The sequence below is a fragment of the Trichoplax adhaerens genome, genomic scaffold, assembly GCF_000150275.1.
Source record: "Trichoplax adhaerens TRIADscaffold_4 genomic scaffold, whole genome shotgun sequence".
NCBI lineage: Eukaryota > Metazoa > Placozoa > Uniplacotomia > Trichoplacea > Trichoplacidae > Trichoplax > Trichoplax adhaerens.
In genome coordinates, this window is record NW_002060946.1 from 2,808,968 (window position 1) to 2,830,726 (window position 21,759).

Here is a 21,759-nt window from a genome sequence, read left to right on the forward strand (position 1 = left end):
TATCTAGCTTCATATTTCTAGCTGCTATACATTAGTATACCTATGTCGTCGTGCTTTAGTATATCTTTCTCTAAGTGTAGCTATGGCAAGAGCTATTTAATATTTTAATCTAACGTTGTCATTTTAATAATATTTTTAGCGGTATAATATGCCAATTCCAAATTTTAAATCAATTGCCAACTACACTAACGACGTTACTGGCACCACTCCTTCCACTAGTGAGTCTACAGCCATCTCTCCGGCTCATACCGTCCTAGCTCTTCTTTCCACTACTATCATTTTAATATTTGCCAATTAATTGACTGACCATTATCTTGATGTCTATCAATAGCAGTAATCTGGCTATCATATTTGCTCCATAAATAATTGATTACGGGTATACTGATTATGAGTATATTGATTACTATCCCTGATAATATTTCTTATCCGTTGTGAAGTTAAATAAATTTTAGATATTTCACATAGCTTTCAACTTATTATTAAAAATCATGGACGATTTAATAACTGCTTTGACCTGCACTATGATTAAGTATGATTTTAACCAAAAAATAATCAATCCAATTCGTTAATAGTGCTTAGTGTCATGGTATCTTATCAAATAGTATCTAAATAATTGAAATCCTATATTGCATTGAATCAATTCTTAACGACAAAAGTCTTCTTCTTGTTTTGTTAGCTATTGAGCTTGTCAATCCTGGTTTAAGGCAATTAATTTGATAACAGCGCAAAATTTGCAATTGTTAGCCATAATTATTGACACTAAAACATGAATTTAAGATTGCGTAATGTAATAATAATTTTTTACTGATAATTAATTTGCAAATTGGCGTATCAGTATAAATATATTTTATTGTTTAGTAAATTTAACCCTATTAAACAAACGTAATTCTGATTTATGCTCTTAACGGACTCATTTTTTTGGCCTACATGTATATGAAATCAAGGCGTAATTAAAAATGCTAATCAATGTCGATGCTTGCTTAGAGAGTAATATAAGTATTTAAAAATGTTAACCGAGTCAGAATTAAATTTAGGGTTTCTACTTCTCGTCATGAATGAGCTTTACGACGGTCGATAGAGCACTGCCGTCTGCTTTGCGAAATCTTAAGCAATGTGACACCTATGCGAATAAGTAGGAGCCGAAACAAGACTCGTTTGACTTCCTCTATTAGGATAATTCTAATATTGAGGTAAACAATTTGAACGTACAGTAGGGCTGGTGAAGCTGTAATACTTACTTTCTCTTTTAGTATTTTAACATACTTCATAGATTTAGCTTTTACTACATTACGATACTTTACAAAATCATCCACTTAAGATGTAATACATGACTGGCACTTACTGTTTTAAGAGAGCAATATAGCAACGTGGTGAATAGAATTGAATTCGATGTAGTTAACCCTATAAAAATGTGCTATTAAAATGAACTGTCAATATTTCGGCAGGGCTTCGTTAGGCGCAGCAACGCACCCAATCATGGGCCTCCATTAATGTCAACATATTTGAAACTAATAATCGAAACATTTATCAACCATTTCAAGGATGACATTTACTGGTCTTTAATATGGATCCTTGAAAACCCTGGATGAATACTACAGTAATTTTCTAAAATAGTGAAATTTCATCAATTCATAGTCGCATGCAAGATATAGCCTCAATTTTTTTTCGTTAATTATCTGACCATCGGGTGCAACGGTTTATCGCCATCATCAGCGGTTAATTGAGCTGGAACAATGCATCTCAAGTTATTTTACAGTCTGATTTAGTCGATAAAGACCTTATTCTTACTGATGATGGAATCGTTATTTACAGAATCAATATCATTACCATAAAGTGGTTACGTCATAGATACAGCTGGCGAATTTGCTAGGTTATCTGTTCTGTACCGTAAGCCATATCCTCATCATTAAATGTTTTTATTGCAAACAAAGCCAACAATATATCAACCATTTTTCAACACTGAGTAACCTGGAAATAAATACAAAAATATCGGATAAAAATCTACCGCGATATGGCAATACTACTTCAGTAATTGCTCTCTAATAGGTCATTTTTAGCCCCTGGGTAATTAACCCTGATCTAATTTGCATGTATAATGTTAACATTACATATATGATAGTTGTGTTTTGAGATTCCATTACGTCCTTATTTTAAGGTATCATCGTTACTGCTATAGTTTTGGTATTTACAGATTAGAAAGTCGCTATCTATGTAAACCTCGTAATCAGATGAATTTACCGTTACGTCTTTTAGTTGAAGGTACGTCCGCCACATGAGCCTCATAAGTTACAGAAAAAGAATAGTGCGCAGTAAAAACGATTAGAAAGTAGATTAATTCTTTATTTTGCTAGTCTTTATCAGCTAAGAGCTCAAGTTGAATCTAATATAAAGAATAATCCCGTTTAGAATCAAGTAGAAAAATTATAAATAGTTCGCTAGTTATACAGCCTGTTGCTGATGTAAAAACTTAATAATTTCAATTTTTTGCAAACTTGATTCTTCTCTTTGTGTTAAGAAAACGTTGTAATTAGTCTACTAGAAAGTAAAACTGTATTGTATTAAACTATTTAGCATGTAAATTCCTACATGCGTTTCTGTTGAAAATCGTATCGAATTAGAATGCTTTAAAATGATATACGCATTGGCATTTTTTAGTCCTATTAATTTTTCTGGCTTTGCTTGAGATGATGGCTAAAATTGTGCTAATAATGATCTATCATATTTTCTTCATACCTTAGACTTTACAAGAATCAAGTATAACCATGTCTAAATTAGAGAGCTCTACCTGCGCTGTCTTGCTACTAGTATCCGTAACAACAGCTGCAAATTTTCACGTTTCCATAGATGAAGATCTCAATTATCTTCTGGATTGGTCGTATAATGAACAAGATTCGACAATGGAATTTACTGTACGAATCAAGACCACAGGATGGGTAGGATTTGGAATATCGCCTTATACAGGCCAAATGCCTGAATCTGATGTAGTTATTAGATGGGTCGATAGCAACGGGAAAGCATACCTACAGGTAAATTAGGATGATCTACTTTGTTGAAATGTTTTAAAATGCAAGATCGATAGCCTTTAATCAGCCTAACTACCTGCTTTTCCGAAATACAGCTCTAAATAGTAATATTAGCAACAGCTCATATCTTGTGATTTTAAAGTATTAGCTAATAAAAGTCATTTCATCTTTTTACTTAATAATATAGGATCGATTTGCCACTGGCTGGATATTGCCAACTTTGGATAGTAGTCAGGACTATACTCTATTATCTGATTTTAAAGTAAATGGAACCACTACATTGAAATTCCGTAGAAAGTGTAACACTGGAAATCCAAAGATCTGATATAGAATGTAATACTATATTCTGCAGAAGTTAAAGTAGGAAATGCATTTATAGTTAATTCGTATATTGTAGGTTATCTATTACTGACGGTAAATGGTAAACACTAGGTTCCGTAGAGGTTAAATTAGGTAATGCATTTATTATTAGTTCGTACTTTAGCCAGTTAATAAATAGCTTGATAACCACTATTATGACGCTATTTGTGTACTTATTTTACATGTAAGAAAGCGACTTGTAACATCCTGGAAGATCAAACGGTTAATTATACCATGCACAGACTAAAATCTGCATAAATTAAACCAGTTACTGAAAGCCCAAAAATCAAACTCACTTTCCTTCAAATGACTTCTAGGTTGTGTGGCTGATGGTCTAGTTGCAGATAGAATTTCATCGACAACGTAATTTCTAGTTTGATATGTTAAAACTATTACATACTGCGAGTTAGTACCTTCTCGTGCATGACCGTCATGTAACCACTTCTCTGCATGGAATCAATTAATTAAATTAACAATCTAACAGCTTACTGTATGCTCATATTTATCAAATCAACATTTATAAGTTATCGATTCTATCGATTTCTTGCTAGTTTGACAAACTAAACTAAGTATACTGTAGATCTAACTACAACTTGTTTAAATGTCGATATTCTGCAAATTATTTGAAAATCAAAGTATTCTGTCCTGTTACGTATCGAATTCATGATGTAAATATTGTTTAATTCGAAATAATTATTAGGTGTTGCTTTACAAGCTTGACAATTCAGAAATGGAAAGAATTACCAACAATTTCAACAAATCCACATTACGATTTCAACTATCAGGTATGTTTACGACTTTGTCTAATTTGAATAAGAGGTCCTAATATTACAAAGGAATGATTAAAATGCGTATAAAACATAATCTTGGCCTGAATATCCAAATTTTATAGTATTCTAACTTGCCGATAATATAGTATAATTTTAATTAATACTATACTAGGAACTTTATTACCTGAAAAAGGAGGTTAAATACTGCCTGTAAGTAGCAGGTATCCTTTAATATTTCGAGGCGTCATTTAATTATTGGAAATAACATTGTATTTGTTAGCATTAATATACAGTGTAAAATTAAGCGAATATAAGTTTATGCTTAAATTGGCAATAGGGAGACTTATCCACACGGGAAGAGATGGGCCTTAATTACGCATTTTATTATCCAAAAATTAACTTTGGAACGTGTTCAACTCTACCTGGATTAAGGATATAATTCCATTTCTTAGCAAGCTACAGAAGTTAGTGTTACAAATTGACATAAACAATCAGCATGAAATCGAAATTAATGCTGAAAGATTTCGAATAATTCGAAAAGCAAATGACTGGGAAATAATGTAATATCGAACATAATAAATGTATTTTATCGTTGTAGAATGTTATAAGTAGGCTGATTAGTTTACTGAGTATCTTTCTTAATTTATTGTTGCTACAAATCGAAATTTATAACGAGAGAAATGCTAAAATTATTATAGAAATTATTGTACGAATCTACTGTCAGATTTGCCCTCCATGACATTAACCTACAGCACGACTTTAAATACTGACGATCTCTTATCGTCCGGAGAAACAGTAAGACTACTAGTCTCTTAGACGTGCTTAGACATAACTGAATCCAAACTTTATTGAAAAGTCAGTCAATTTATAGTGAATCGATGTAAACAGTAATTATTGCTTTATAGATTATAAAACTATGCAGCGATTTATTAAAAATATGTAAAATGTCATAGATAACGGTACGTAAATATATTCCTAGAAAGATTATCTTATGGAATCTGTGTTGCAACTGCTACGTAAAATTACCCCGTAACAATCATATTGTACGTAAACGGCCAATTTAATGAATTTCTTGCTTACTAATTATGTCTAGTATATTTTACACGCAGCTATGGTAGCGTATTTGAGTAACGATATAAGTAATAGAAGACTTGCTTATTCAATTACCTCGGTTCCGTCGTTTGTATCTAAAATTTGTGAATTGTCTGAATGTAAATAGTTTGAAAAAGTCTAGTAATTCTCGAACTTCATCGTATACAATAGAAGCAAGCGGTTCGCATATTAATGTATTTGGAAGTGAAGATGCTTATAAATAATCAGTATTTCAATTTTTCGATGAAAATACTTACAGCTAATTTAATATTTAAAGTTTTACTACTAGCTGGAAAATAAGATAACTAGAAAGTTGTTTAATAGTATCCTATTACCGCTATATAAGGTAGTCATGCAGTATAAGCTTTACATTTTGGAATTTTGAAGTAAGTAAAGGTTAATCCATTATTTACTGACTTATTACTTATGAAAGATTTAGTGCCTACTCCAATCAGAAACAGAACTGGAGGCATCTATAATTCTCTCTTAAATACAACTCTTCATAATTCGTAATTGCTTCAGGAACTCAAAAATGTGCAGACTTATTCTACACCCGGCATGTAGTGCGTTTTAGGAAACGCACCATGCTATTTGACGTATGTAGTCCAGTATTTCTATGATTTAGTCTTGCAATTATGATATCTCTAATATACTGAAAAGCAAACGAATGATCATATCCTTTATCTATTTTTCTATCTAGCGTTATGGGTTAAAAATACAAAACTTTAAACCAGCTATCAATTGTACAATATAAAATACTACTGGAGTGGCAACTACTTTCTCCGCGATTTTCTCCGTTGCGGTTTTTGCTATTTTTGCTGTCCAATTGGTACTATAATTTTCTATGCATATAAACGTAGCTGTCCGTATTGATATTCTTGAACTCTTCAGCTTTATAATTTTCTACGCGTATAAACGTAGCCACCCGTATTGATACTCTTGAACTCCCCAGCTTTTATTCTTAAAGATCCATTTAAAATATATTTTTTGGAGAGAAGCTCATAGAGTAGAATATAACTATTTGCAATTCCTGTTTTATATTACAAAAAATTTCAATGTACCATTAGAGACATGTATAGTTTACCCTTATGGGATATAATAGTAATTTAAAAAATTTCCTTGGGTACATATTAGAGAAAAAATGGCTATCAAACTTATCAATAAGGCGAGTTTATACTTGTATCAAGTGAACCCTTAAGAGCAGAATTAGAAATTTATTTTTTGCCTAATGATTAATTGAACACTCTAGCTCTACTAAACTCATCTGGGGATTTCTAGCGAATCTTCCACGTTACAAAGTAGAAGGATTTCGAAAACGTAATAACTGCTTTATTTCATATTAACACGACACTTTTAAATACAATGCTACTTAAATAAGTTGAAATCTCTACAAATTTGATGCTAGTGTATAAAATTTCAGTATTTATGTATTTATTAGCTATGGCCTTCGAGAGCGCTACGAAACTATTGCATGACAGCATACTGCATCCCCTAGCGTGAAGACTGTTCCTATAAGCTAGCTTTAAATGGCAAAATATAGTTGATAAACAAAAATTTTTTTTGCTATTTATTCATGGTTTAATTAGTGGTATTAAACCATGTAAGATCGTTCTAAATTCAGACTTCAGCCGAATTATCGTACGATAACTATCTAAGTCTAAATTACATCCTTTTCGATAAACAATATTGGTATAAATGACTGTACTGTATAGTATGAATACCGTAAGAAATAAACGAGAAATATTTCATGCCATTTACTATGAAGTTATCACTTGTTGATTCAGTTAAAATCCAATTTTTATATAAATTATCTCCAGTAAAAAATGTATTGTATACTTTGATTACATTATACGTTGTATACGAATATTATGTTCTAGTCTAAATATGAACACGGTAACTGATGTTGCATGTCAAAGTTTTACGCATATATGAAGGATGCTTGTTTAAGTTGCACAGGAATTAATCAATTAACCTTCAAGATATGGATACAGAATAGACAAAGAAAAGCTCGTGTAATCCTCGTGACTTTAAATTAGCTAAATGTTCAATAATGGTGAGAATTTTACCGATCTCCATTGTTTATTCATGATCTTAACTAAATAATCAACAGGATTTTATTGGCATTACAGCTATTATATTTGACGTCACTTAAATGTATTAATTATGATTATATATTAGTTGAGCTCGATAGTTAATAGTCAGTTTCACGGACTACTTCCTGATAAGTTTACTAGTTTAATGTAAATCACTTACTTGAGTTGCTTCTACAGGTTACTACCCTAATCTGCCGAATAGAATGCCGAATAAGAATATACTATCATACTGAAACACTGTCTGCAATAATACTTTCTTAAACTCTATAATTTAGGCAACGTAGTGCAGTAACAAGTAGTAATACGAGTACTTTTGTTAACGTTACAGTTTGGAGTTGATTAGGAGTTATATTTGGTTTCTTATTAGAGCAAAATAAATTACGATTGCTTCTTGAATTCTTTCGTATTTACTAATATTAGGATAGATATCATAAAAAAGATTACGTTTCTTTAGTTTCTATATTAATTAATTAATTAAGCGTATTAAGTAAGCTATTTAACTATATGTTCAGTTTTCAAATGTAATTGATAATGTTAATGTGTAAAATAGTGATTGAAGTAATTACTGTTGGTAGCCTGGCAGGTACGAAATTTACGAAATCTTGAAGCCATGATGCAGCTGTAGCTTAATCATTAGCAACTTATGCAGTCATTAAGTACAATTACAGCTAAAATTCAGCTTCACCAGCGAATATAAAAAGGATTCTCTTAAATCTAGACTTTTAATATACAATAGTTGTCTTCCCTTGACTGAGCTTGATGAACTCAAGGGATGTGCTAGACGTAAAGTACTGCGTAGTTAGAAAAGGTTAAAACACATTTGGAGGTAGGATAAAAATCGTGTAGAGTTTTAAGTAGGAAAGTTTAAATTTGAGCTCAACGGTATATTATTGTATCATATACAATCAAAACTCTACTGAGAATAATAGTAGTCCGTATAATATTTTAAATCAACTTTTCCAAATAGTATGGCAGGGACGTGGATTTATTACCTTCATGCTATCGCATTACTTCTGATAGCAGTAACTGCAGAAACACCGGAACAGTATCATGTATCTATGGATGAAGATTCAAATTATCGTATGCATTGGTCTTTCAACAATCAAGATAAGATTATGCAATTTACTGTTGAAGTCAAAACAACAGGATGGATAGGATTCGGAATATCTCCATATACTGGTCAAATGCCTGGATCGGATGTAGTCATTGGTTGGGTTGATAGTAATGGCAAGGCTTATTTACAGGTGGGCAGATTAAACATTGCTATTATTATGTGCAATTAAAGCTACATAATCAAACTATAAACTAGAATAAATTGGAGAATAAGAGCCTAAGATTGGTGAAATACTTGACGTAGGCTAAAATGATTCGAATTAGTAAGCCCTTTGAAAGTTTTATACGTAAGTATATTCATTATCATTAAAATAGGATCGATTTGCCAATGGTCGAACACTACCAGCATTGGATGATAATCAAGATTATAAGTTGATATCAGGCATTGAAAAGAATGGAATGACTACACTAAAATTTAGCCGAAAGTTTAATACGGAGGATCCCAAGGATTTACCTCTAGAAGTAATAAATAGTATTGGAAGGCTACTGCAGTATCCTAATTAATCTTAATAACTACTGTACTTGTATCACTTGAGTTAAAGATTAAATTATGTAAAATAAATTTTTCTTTCGCAATATACTGCACTTAATGTAAGTGATACTAAGCATTTTATTAATTAATTGAATTAGGGTGGAACAACCAGATTGATTTGGGCATATAATAACAATGATCCGCCATCCCAAACTAACATTCCAATGCACCATAAAATGGGTAGTCGTAGTGTTAATTTATTCAATGCCATGCCCGAAATTGACAAGCCGAAACTACCAGACGATACTAAAACTTACGATTGCCTTGCTCCCAATGTAATTAAGAATAAATATGAATAAAAATGATGATAATTGCACTTTATAATCATAATAACATAGAAACATGAAAATATTAAAAATGACGAATTAAAGTACTTGGTAAATACAAATAATCCTTGATTTTAAGATAATTTTGAAATATTGAGGGTACTAGCAAACTATTGATAAGGAACATATTGATCCTGTACTACGTGCTATTGCCAATATTTGTTTGCATACTTTATACCTTGTAGGTTACTGTGCCTAGCAAGCATACATCATATTGGTGTGTAGGACTCAAGCTACCTCAAGTAACTGAGAAGCATCATATTATCAAGGTCAATATTAATTAAATATTACAGATTGCTGCTTTTAGCTATTACAATGGAGTAATTAGATTTTAAATTATGGCCGTGGCATATTCTTATTATGTCTCGCAGACTCTTTCAGTTTCTTTCCAGATTACAATGAATTATGATATGGATAAATATAGTATATGAACTTCTAGGACTTGAAAGATTTAATTGCTCGCGAAACTTCTAAATTCTTTTTGATATAGCTTGATCCTGTTATTACAAAAGGCAATGAAGGTGTAGTTCATCATATGACATTATTTGAATGTGAATCGGATCCGAAATGGCATGGATATGCAGCCGAATGTGATAGCCAAAATATGCCTAATCATTTACGAAATTGCCGCAGCGGTTCGGCTATGGCTGGTTGGGCCGTTGGAGGAGAAGTATGAGCTTTCTTTGTCATCAAATGTCACAAATCAAATGTTATTGAGAAAAATATTGAAATTCAAAATGTTCTACTAATATTTTTTATCTTACACACAAAAAGTCAATAACTTTTCCGGCTAAAGCGGGATTTCCCATTGGTGGTAAAAATAATCCCAAATTTGCAGTAATTGAAATGCATTACGATAATCCTGAAGGGAAATCAAGTAAGCTGATGAGTATAATTTCATATTACAGTTTAAGTCCTGGTTAGAACAAGTTCACTAGATTATGCTGTACTTGCAATAACTTATCCCTCTTACATATTAGGAAGGTAGGAGATGCTTATTATATCGAATATCTACACTTACCGGTTGCTAATGATTCTAATCTAACTTAAATTAGATATCGTTGATAGTTCCGGATATAAAATTTATTATACCAAGCAACTTCGTCCAAATGATATTGGAGTTTTAATCATGGGCCATCTTGTATCTCCATTCCTGATTGTTCCAAATAACCAAATGCAATGGAATATTACTGGCTATTGTTCCGGTGAATGCACCAGTATGGTATGCAATTCCATTTCTATTCTAACAATTACGTTTTATGCTATTCGCATTGAGTGCAAATCAGTACATTTCACACTCATAAGTTCTATGATTCAAAATAAAATATAATCTTACTTCAACCCACTCTTACACTAAATAGAACTTAAATAAAGATTTGTGCTGAATTTAATTTGTTTAAATATGTTTTTGATATAATTGGAAAACTAGATCTTCCCTAAAAATGGCATCAACATCTTTGCATTATTCTTTCATACTCATTTAGCAGGTAACAAAGAATATATTTTAGGGATAGAATGCTTAAAAGACTATAATCTTATATTGGTATAATTTTAGATAAGACTGAAAACCGTTAGTTATTAAGGTAGTATCGACTATTTTATAATTTATTTCTTGCAACTAAGCAATGACTTCGGTAATACTTCAACGAGACTTACAGTAATCTTTACCTAAATTACTACACTTAATGATTTGTAATATTATTGTAATATTTTCTATTCGTATAATATCAAATAACGGTATGCTGCGGCAGTATGGGTAAGGCTTGTATATAGTTACTGCTGAAAAAATTGTCTGTACTCTCGAATTAGCGAGGTTACTTTTCACTAGATTCTATAATTCAGCGTGCCTGATAATAAGTTAGATACTTTCTGACATTCGATACTGATTTCTAATGCAAAAATAATCCGCTAGCTATAGCAATACGTTTCATTTTTTCTGCATCCATTGATAATTAGGAGTGGCTCTTGACTCTCGACAATTTAGAAATGGCAAAGAGCTACCTTTGGTTGCGGAAAACAAGCACTATGATTTTAATTATCAGGTAAATTTATCAACTCAGGATGAATTGGCATGCCTGTAGTAATATGGACAATTATCATATAACTTGATGCCTAGCTAACTTAAGTAACAATAACAGTTATCAGTTTATTTCCTAAATTAAGTATTTCAGTATGAGTAATGATCGATACTCTTGGCCAAAAATAAATTTCCTAAGTGTTATAATTTATCTTTTATCCATTAGGAACTTTATTATATGAAGGATGAAGTTAATATGATGCCAGTATGTAGTTTTTAAATTATTTTCGTATGAATTAAATAAGATATGCCATGAATAAAAATATTATATTAACTTGCTAGGGAGATACTATGTCGGTAACTTGTGTCTATAAAACAAAAAATCGCACAAAATTAACCTTGGTAAGGACTTGAGTTTTCATTTAATTTAGCGTTTATTCATAAGATGAGTCCATTTTTCTATGCTAATTTCATGCAATAATTTTATTCCAAAATCACACTAGGGAGGTTTATCAACAAAGGAAGAAATGTGCTTGAACTACGTATTTTACTACCCTAAAATTGATCTTTCAGCTTGTTCAACTCAACCAGCTTATGAGGCCTTGGGTCCTTACTTGGCTAAGCTATGGAGGTATCGTACTCGTATAATAAAGATTATCACCGCTAGAAAGGCTGATAATCTTCTGTAATAAGTTGTTTATACAGCACTCGCTTATTGAGCTATTTGAAATATATGATACTATTATCAAATCCTTTTTAGATTTTTTGTGTATGGTAAGGAATATTTATTGCATGAATGTTAACATTACTGACAGCTGTAACATAGTACTTAATGCATATACTCGTATGCAGGGTAAAATTTCTTCATAATATAAAAATATGGTGAAATATTTTATAGGAAAGGAATATTACCCATACCTAGTCAAAATGGAAGTGCTGGTTTGTATGAATCGCTTGGTGCAGCATCACTTGATGATCCTAAATTGATTCAGGAGCTCGCCAACGTCCAAACTTATCCGCCGCCAGCGATGTATTGCGCTTATGGAAACCGTACTATGCTCTTCGATGTAAGTCTGTTTTAAAATCAAATACTGACCAAAATGATTATTCAAAATGACTACTTTACAGTATTATAAGATAGACAGATAGAATTGTTTCTAACTTCTATCATTTTATTTTTACTGAATTCTTATAGCGATTTGGGGTAAGAATGGCTAATTTTAAATCGGTCGCTAACTATACGATGGAGAATACAACCAATGGTGGTTTCAGTATCTCAACGTTTTCTTCTGTCATGACATTAGCTCATATCGTCGTAGCTTTCTATTATTTATCTTAGTTTTTCCAAGTTATGCTAATTCTAGTAGATTTATCCTGTCACTTATTCCAATTATGGCTGTAATACAATATATCATTAACATCAGTTTGTTTTTTTACGATTAGCGTGATACATATGGTACCCTATACGGTATCAATAGCAGAATTAATGTCCTAAGATTACTACCTACATGACAGTATTTTCGATATGTGGTCAAAGACTAGCTTCTGTTATCACTAAATAGATAATTAAAATAGTATTATGGCCTCTGCAGCCTCATGGTATCCACATTTAAATGTCTTAGCTACATAGTTGTAGCTTCATTTCAAGTGTCATTAGAGAAGAATTAAAGAGTCGGTTATAATGATGTTGGCGAATGTGCTATAGTAGCTGTTCATATGAAAACAGGGCAATCGAGAGACAGACAATCAATATTTATTATCGACGAAATGTAGTCAATTTAGAAGGCCTCTACACTAACATTTCTTAGTGTAGGAGCAGCATAGCCTTAAGGTTAGCTTCACATTCAAATGTCTAAGCCATTTGTAGCTTCGTCTTTGTTATTATCAATGAAGAATTAAAGAATCAGTTATAATTATATCTGTCAGTGTGTTATAACAGTCGTTGGTATGAAAATAGGGCAACCATAAGGCGACTAATATTTAACATCTACAAAGTAAAGTCAATTTGAAAAGTATCTGCATTACCATTTCTTAGCGTACAGTAGGTAAAAGTAGTACAATTAACACTAATCGAGCTAAAGTTACTGATTCAGTAAATTTGTATTACTCAAGTTAAGCTATTTGTTATTATTAGAAGTACATACTTGCCCACGAGTACAAAGATTAAAACTACAAAATACTAATAACGTAGGATAGCTTTTCAGCATAATAATAAGGAAATTGTAATGATATACTTAACTCACCGCTACTTAGAACTATGTCGGGACTAAGCTCTATACTGCCTCAACTACACCTTAGGCTTGGCAGGCAAGCTGCAAACCAATATAGGGTACACCTTTGCTTGCATACCATACAAAAATTATGACTACTCTATTTACGATAGAATAGCTTCACATTAATTAAACACTTTGACCAGGCAATATAGGAACAAAGAATAAAAATTGCAATGACAAGCTGGCTTTGATAACCATAGCTCAGCCCTGTCGTGCACCCACAATTAAAACTTTAACTAACTATTCGTAAGATTTACTATAGAATATCAGTCTACATACAGTGGTTCAGTATGAAATAGAGCTTCTATAAACAATATCCTATAACAATATACAATTCCATCAATAAAATTTCAATCAACAAACTCACTATTTAGATTAGAATTGCTGACATTGAATTTTCATCACTTTTGACTCGATGAAAGCAATCTGTACGATACTGCATCAAAAGACATTTTTACTCAAATTAGAGCTTACAGTATGTAAATAATGCTTTCGTCTAAGAATTCCCAGGGTTTAAATAAAGTATCGGGTTGAGCAACAAATACAGACTCTGTTAGTTCTGCAAAAAACAACCACTTAAATTATTTACTTGAAATTTTTTCGCTTACATTCAAAGCTGCATATTTGGATTAGAATTCAGGTAAAATTTATGGTTTAGGATAGCAAAAATTGAATTCAATAGTATAGCTAAGTTTTGTTTGGAAATTAGCTCACCTACTTGAAGTAACTTACGAGAAATACAGATTTGTAAAGCAATTAGTCTCGAAACAATTACTTATTATATTCTTTTAACTAAAGATTTTTATTCTTGTACAATTTGACTAACTGTAAAATTTTTTGAATTACCTATCGACATGTAATTTAATAAAATGATAATAAAAGAAGTCGATAAATGTAATAGAAAGTTAAGTTTAAATTAACTAATTCCAGTTATAAATATACCAATATCTTTTATGAAACCTTATTTAATGTAGTAGAACTGACTTTGTATCTGTATGTGTTTCGCTGAAAATAGTAATCGATCAAGTATATTAATATCATATTATTTGACAATTGCCCTTTTCTTTACAACTATGGATATCAAGACCATTTGAGAATATAGATTTGATATTTTTATTCAATCTAAATAGTTTGTTTCTCATCTAAAATATATTGTGAAGTAGGAATTTTTTGTATTTTATTTTACTAGTATATTTCGCTAAAATAGGTTCATGAGGAGAAATATTTCCTTAGCTAATTAAATTTCGCATTTTTGGTATTCTTCGAGTGTTGGGTGTTAATACCATCAGGCTGACAGATTCACATCTTGATTTCCTCTAAATCTGTCATTTAAATCAAGTTACATTATGGGATTATTTTATATCACTCATCCTTTAATCTATTACAGAACTGAGTTAATCAGCTACTCTAGACAGAATTAGCTTTATACCATGCTCTTAACCTTTCTTCGTAATTAAATTCCTGAATATTAAAAGTGTTCCAATTAATAATTTTTATACAATACTTAAATCCAATTAGATTATATCTAAAATTAAATTATAGCATAATCTACTTTAGGACTATTTTCGTATTATTTCTCATCAGTTTTTGTAGAAATATTATAATATATATGCGTGACAAAATCGATTTAATTTCTCATATATAGACTTGATTACAGGACTCTAGGACTTTTTTAGTACGTAGATTACCGATATAAGTTACAATATCTTCTATAATGAAATGAAATGAAATTAATTTCCTGATCTACTGTATTTATTTCGGTCAAAAGTAATATTGCATACATAATAGGATCGGTAATTACTATGAAATTCCATACTTTTCCATACAACTGCATGATTGAAATGGTCCAGCTTGCGTGCAACTAATCATAATTATTAGACAGAAAAGCTGTCAGATAATTTACTTACAAGTTCGGTAGCAAGTTAAAAGTCTCTTTTTACTACAAAAGGTGCAAATACAATAGTTGTCTATAGCGATATCACTTTCCATTCACTATTATGAGCTTAGATTGATTCATATAATACCTAAGAAGAGTGAATGTGTGTATGTGGAAAAGCAGGAGATTCTTTACTAGTAAAAGACAAATTGCGACATTCCGCGAAATTTATCTTCACTAATCTATGTTTGAATCTAATTTTGATAGCATACACCATACCTTCAAGTCCAAGGATGGCTATAAAGTTTATCATCTACCTATGCACTGCCACTCTTTTGGCATCCACAGTGACTGCAGATTCGAATATTTTAAATTCGAAAGTTCCATATTACTATGGATGAAGATTTAAACTATAAACTCGATTGGACATTTGATCGTTTTCAAAAAACAATGACTTTTACAGTCCGTGTCAAAACGACAGGATGGGTAGGATTTGGAATATCTCCTTACACTGGTAAAATGCCAGGATCTGATGTTGTAATCGGATGGGTAGATAGCAGTGGTAAAGCTTATCTTCAGGTGAGAATAGATAAAAATCTTAATAACAATTCCGATTGAAATAATGATAAGCTATTGCGGTCTTTCAATAGTATATTATATCATCAAGGCCGGAAAGGATTGGAGTAGCATTAATTAATTTTATTTCTGTTTCGTTTTAGGATCGATATGCAATAGGCCGTACATTGCCAGAGTTAGATTCAACTCAAGATTATAAGCTCATATCAGGTTCTGAAAGTAATGGCATAACGACCCTAAAATTTTGGAGAAAATTTGATACAGGAGACTCTAAAGATTTAAAACTAGATGTAAGTCATCCTATTTATGACAGCTTTACTACTTAATATCTCATAAATATGTATTGATCTCCTTAGACCGGAACGACCAGATTGATTTGGGCCTATAATGATAATGATCCTATATCGACCACTAACATTCCAATGCACAATAAAATGGGTACTCGTAGTGTAAATCTGTTTGAGAGGATGTCGGAAAAACATAAGCCTGTACTGCCATCGGATTATCGAACACATGAATTTAGAGCACCAAACGTAAGTAAATAGCCAATAACTTTTATTGTTTTTACTTTTTATTCACCTATTATGGCTAATACTATTTATAACAGATCTAGTTATTATAATTATTAGTCCTCTAATTGAACTAAAAACTAAATTACTAATCTCTATCCTTGTTTAATCGTAGAATAATCTTATAAAGGAAGGAAACAATTATCTTAAGATTTTTCTAGTCAGAATCAGCTAAATCTAATCAAAATAGCCGTAGTAGTTAAGAGGTACCTTAGAACATTCACCGATATTCTATGGTTGAAAAGATACTCTATAAATATATAGTCATAAAATTGTAATTAATAAATATACTGCATGTTTTGGACAGAATTAGTACATAATAAATCATATTTCAATTACCATTTACAAGCAGTAGCAATAATAATATAACATGCAATCATAAAATACTTTTATTTCTGGGGAAGTGGAATTCTGTATATGCTGAGAATCACTGAATTAAAGTCAGTCATTAACTATAGTTGAAAGTTTTTTGTATAGTACTTTTATCAATTGTGAGTGATGCATTATCACTAAGCATCTTAACTGACCTGAGTTATGATGTGCAGAAAACTTTTGCTTGAAAAGGATGGTAATGTAATAATTTATGCAAATTTGCTTAATCAAAGGAACTGATTGCTATATTATACAGGTAAGCATACCTAGAACTCATACTACTTATTGGTGTGTTGGATTAAGAATGCCTGAACTAGCGGAAAAAAATCATGTCATTAGGGTAGGAACGGTTCATCTTTTAAAGTTAATTCTTAGAGTTGGCTTTTTATGTTGGCTAATGATAGCTTACTGCGACAAAACCTGTTCTACAGTACTAACTTTACTCAATGTTTGATTTACATAAATGTAATAACGTGTCTCAAAATCAGAAATAATTAAGATTTGATAACTTATAATGTTCACTTTTATATAAACTACTTCTTCAATTATGAACAAAACTAATTATTTAAGTAACTCTGGAGATGAAATCTCATAATACAAACATTAAGATTCAACCATATTTATATCTATAATTTCTAATTAATCTAACATCAAATTACTCGCATAATTTCTGGTATCCAATCACCTTAATAAGACATTCCTAACCAATACTACAGTACTACACTATAATACTTACTCTAACTATTTAGTGGCATACGTACTTAACGCAATCTTAAGATTCCAGTAAATCTACGATCTTGCAGGCACGGTATCAATCTTACAATTTTACATTTCACTTGATGACTTCCTACAATCTGTTAAGCTATTTTCGGGGGAGCGATTCTACAATAATGAATTTTATTACCAATCCTCCATCGATTTGAGATACTATAATAAGTGATAGTACAACAAACTCTGGTAGAAAAGAAAAATTTCTCATCACAGTTACAAATCTTAAATCAACGACTCAGATTTAACTCTAAAGAAAAAAGAGCAGCTGCTTATCAAATATGATACTTGCATAACGTATACAATATAAAGATTGTGGACAAGGTCACTCTTGAACTTAGATTTGCTTCTACAGACTTACTTCTAATTTACTTATATACAACATGTTGAAAACAATAACTTATGTAACAGCTCTACTGCAGTCAGCACATAAAATAGATTTTTGACTGCCGATACGTAGTAGGAAAAACGCACTATATTAACTATTTAATTATATTTGTCAAATTTGTAGATTGATCCTATCGTAACGGAAGGTAATGAAGGCGTAGTCCATCACATGGTACTCTATGAATGTGATTCGGACCCTAAATGGCATGGTTATAGTTCAGACTGTTCGAGTAGAAATATGCCAATTCACTTAACTGGGTGTCGTGCTGGTGCTGTTATAGCAAGTTGGGCCGTTGGTGGTGAGGTAAGTCTGCAATTTTATCATATTATCAAAAAAAGAAATCAGTCAAGGGAGATTTATTCCTTCTTATCGATGTTACATTATCTTTCTACTTTTCTATGCTGGGCATAGTCCAATATTTTTCCAGCTCATACAGGATTGGCTATCGGGGGTAAAAATAGTCCTAAATTTACAGTTGTTGAGATGCACTATGATAATCCCCAAGGTAGATCAGGTGAGTGGTTATCTAATTGCTTATGATTAACTTATTTCAGCTTATTATAGGTAGTATATGTAATATACAAAAATATTAACGTTGTCTTTAATGTTCCTATCTTTTGTTTTGATCATGGTATTTTCTCAGATTTTATCGATACTTCCGGCTTCAAAATATTTTATACTCGACAATTACGTAAATACGATGTAGGAGCTTTAACTTTGGGCTATGGGGTTATACCAACGATGACGATCCCGGAAAGACAAGACGAATGGAATATCACCGGTTATTGTCCTCAAATGTGCACTGAACGGGTAAAGACTTTAATTGCTTAAATTTATATTTTCATAATATTTTTACAATAGTACTAGCATATATCTCGTATTATGATTGCACAGTAGTTATGTAATACCTGAGCAATTCTTTATTTTTCTGTTAGGCCTTACCTAAGTCAGGTATCAACGTCTTTGGTGTATTCTTTCATACTCATTTAGCAGGTATACATAGAATACTGTATTAGCAAGGGAGCTATTATTTTTAATTACGGTACATTGACGGTTCACAGTTGGCTTGTTTATAATTTATGATTAAAAATTCTATTCTATTTTCCTTGCAATCGACCTTTGAAATGCATTTGTTGTGAAGGTAAGGGCTTATATACAAGACACTTTAGAAATGGCAAAGAATTGCCATTACTCGCTCAAAATAAGCATTATGACTTTAACTATCAGGTAAATCAATCAATTCTATTATTGTAAATGGTATATCATGACTGAAAATAATGTGAAAAGAAAAGTAAGATAAAATTCATTTATTAAAGTATCGTTGTCTATTCTTTTCGTAGGAGATTTTATATTTGAGAAATGAAGTCAAAATATTTCCGGTAGGGTACATATTATGGCTCCATGTTATAATCCTATGGCTTTTTCACAATTGACTCCATTTAACTTACATAGGGAGATTCATTTGCTGTAACTTGCAGCTACAAGACCACTAATCGTAATACTACTACAATTGTAAGTAATACGAAATTAGAAAGTATCTAGGTTTCAGCATAGTATTCATCTGTGTATCTTTAATCCTAAATTCTACGTATAATTATATTCTATAATTTAGGGAGGCGAAGCAACTAGTGATGAAATGTGTCTTACTAACCTATTTTACTATCCTAAGTTGCCGTTTTCAGTATGTGTTACATATACATCGCCAGCTAATCTTGCCCCATTCTATGGTAAATTAATGGCGTAAGTCTATCCGTAAATATTTTATCTACATGCGTAGATTTCTAAGGCTATGGTAAACGCGAACTGATTAATTAATCCATAGATTTTACTTGTGAAAATATCCATTTCAATTTTTCTGGTAACACAATGCAAGGCATCAAGATAAAATATAGTGATGTTTATTTCCAATATCAGTAGCACTACCAAGTAAATTAATATTAACAGTAATAAAGCTTTTCGGGTGGTTGAAACCTTCAAGCTTTGCAAATTTACTAATAGAAATACGTATCCATACTCATTTGCTAGGTTATAACAATCTACCATTATAGCAAAAATAAGCAAAAATATATAGAGGTCAAACTAATAGTATACTGTAGCCAGCGAAGTATCTCTATCTTTATGTGACAAATTACCATATATTATTGGCAATAATTTAATTGTTTGGTAAGTAAAAAGTAGATTTTAATCAATGTAAAATACATTAGTAGATGAAAAAGATCTGCTTACATCTACAGTATACTAATTAAAGTTAAAACGTATCTATCGATTATTGCCGTTTAAAGAAAAACTGAGATAACAATCTCATACTAAAGAAAACATCATAAATGTACTACTTGTAATTTGTGTAAACACAGATAAACTTGCAGTGGTTAAAGTTAACATTACTTAAGCTCTCGACAATTAGTAATTTAGGAACAGCAGCTTTCAACATTAAGCTGTGAAATAATTTAAATGCTTCTCTGTTATGTAATCATGTATGAAATTTTTGCAACTATCCGTGAGTTCTTCCATTTTAAGAAAACATTACGACAGTGAAGATTTCTTCTGTGCTATGGGCTACGCAATGTAGTAAAGTTAATTCTCAAGTCCCAGTAGTAGCACTATCATCACGCTTACTATATGAAGTTAAGCTTTCACTTGTTATTAAATACGAAAATTGTACTACTATATCTTTATGGGGTAAGGGAAATAATCATGGCCATCTACGTATGCTTCATACTCTACCGTTATTCTTATTAGCAATTTCGATACTAAATAATATTTAATCTCGCTGTTAAATCTTATGGCACTACGTCAAACTGCTGTAATCTTTCTTGATTATTCGTCAGTGTATTAACTAATCAGTTCTAGTACTCCGATTTGAGTTCCAGGATAATGGAATATGATCTATACCTATCGATTTGTAATTAAATTTTTCTTAGACAAGGTAAAATGCCTATACCCGCTTCAAATAGCACCAAAGATTTTGCAGCTGCAGTTAGAAAAACTGCGATAAGGGATAAAACATTGCTTAAGGAACTTGGGTACCTACAAACATATCGTGCTCCAGAAATGTTTTGTGCAGGTCATAACCTTTCGATCATCATGGATGTAAGTAATATCATTCGCTTTATAATAAAGTTATCTTAATACAGTGTCATAATTTATTCTATAGTCAAGGATTACCGATCTTTTAGCTAAAAATGCAATTTTAATAGACTTTTAATCGCCTTTAAGGATAATAATATTTTTCATTTTATGTATCCGTAGTATGTTTCTACTCAAATTTCTGATCAATTTCCATTTTACTTTTACCTTCATGACTGAAAATTGGAATCAAATAGCACTATGGCCAAAAAATTCCTAATTTCTTACCATCGGTGAATTATACAGGATCGGCTATAAATGCTGCTATTACAGCAACTTCAGTCAATCTGATTTCATTGATTATTTATGCAGTTTTGGCAGCAGCGCTAGTACTTTAGAAAGCTCGTCTCACGCGCATATGTGATGTTCAACATGTCCATATGTATCGGGCGCATGTAATCTGCTTTTTATTGGAACAATCATTAGCTATTAGCGAAGTGACTAAATTAAACTCCTGCTTTCATGTTTGCAATGTTGTGGTGAAG

At 31.5% G+C, this 21,759-nt stretch overlaps 3 protein-coding genes across 3 annotated transcripts in view; all 3 read left to right on the forward strand.

Moving 5' to 3' along the window:
- TRIADDRAFT_55458 (uncharacterized protein) overlaps positions 1-3,348 on the forward strand; it is a gene marked incomplete at both ends in the record, with an annotated part of 7,158 nt that extends 3,810 nt beyond the window's left edge. The window contains 4 exons of the mRNA XM_002111396.1: positions 140-218; positions 2,120-2,155; positions 2,739-3,026; positions 3,211-3,348. Coding sequence (XP_002111432.1) covers positions 140-218; positions 2,120-2,155; positions 2,739-3,026; positions 3,211-3,348 — 541 coding nt within the window. The remainder of the gene's footprint in view (positions 1-139; positions 219-2,119; positions 2,156-2,738; positions 3,027-3,210) is intronic.
- Positions 3,349-8,306: 4,958 nt separating this feature from the next.
- Positions 8,307-12,665, forward strand: TRIADDRAFT_55459 (uncharacterized protein; the record flags this gene model as incomplete). Its single annotated transcript, XM_002111397.1, has 14 exons — positions 8,307-8,582; positions 8,767-8,913; positions 9,082-9,258; positions 9,495-9,578; positions 9,800-9,979; positions 10,084-10,186; positions 10,365-10,531; positions 10,739-10,796; positions 11,266-11,351; positions 11,553-11,591; positions 11,669-11,728; positions 11,830-11,957; positions 12,225-12,393; positions 12,522-12,665. The coding sequence occupies 14 exons, from the start codon at positions 8,307-8,309 to the stop codon at positions 12,663-12,665; spliced, it is 1,818 nt and encodes a 605-aa protein (XP_002111433.1).
- Positions 12,666-15,868: 3,203 nt separating this feature from the next.
- Positions 15,869-21,612, forward strand: TRIADDRAFT_55460 (uncharacterized protein; the record flags this gene model as incomplete). Its single annotated transcript, XM_002111398.1, has 14 exons — positions 15,869-16,054; positions 16,195-16,341; positions 16,408-16,584; positions 17,249-17,332; positions 18,272-18,451; positions 18,560-18,662; positions 18,792-18,958; positions 19,084-19,141; positions 19,290-19,375; positions 19,489-19,527; positions 19,601-19,660; positions 19,761-19,888; positions 21,070-21,238; positions 21,472-21,612. The coding sequence occupies 14 exons, from the start codon at positions 15,869-15,871 to the stop codon at positions 21,610-21,612; spliced, it is 1,725 nt and encodes a 574-aa protein (XP_002111434.1).
- Positions 21,613-21,759: the final 147 nt, after the last annotated feature.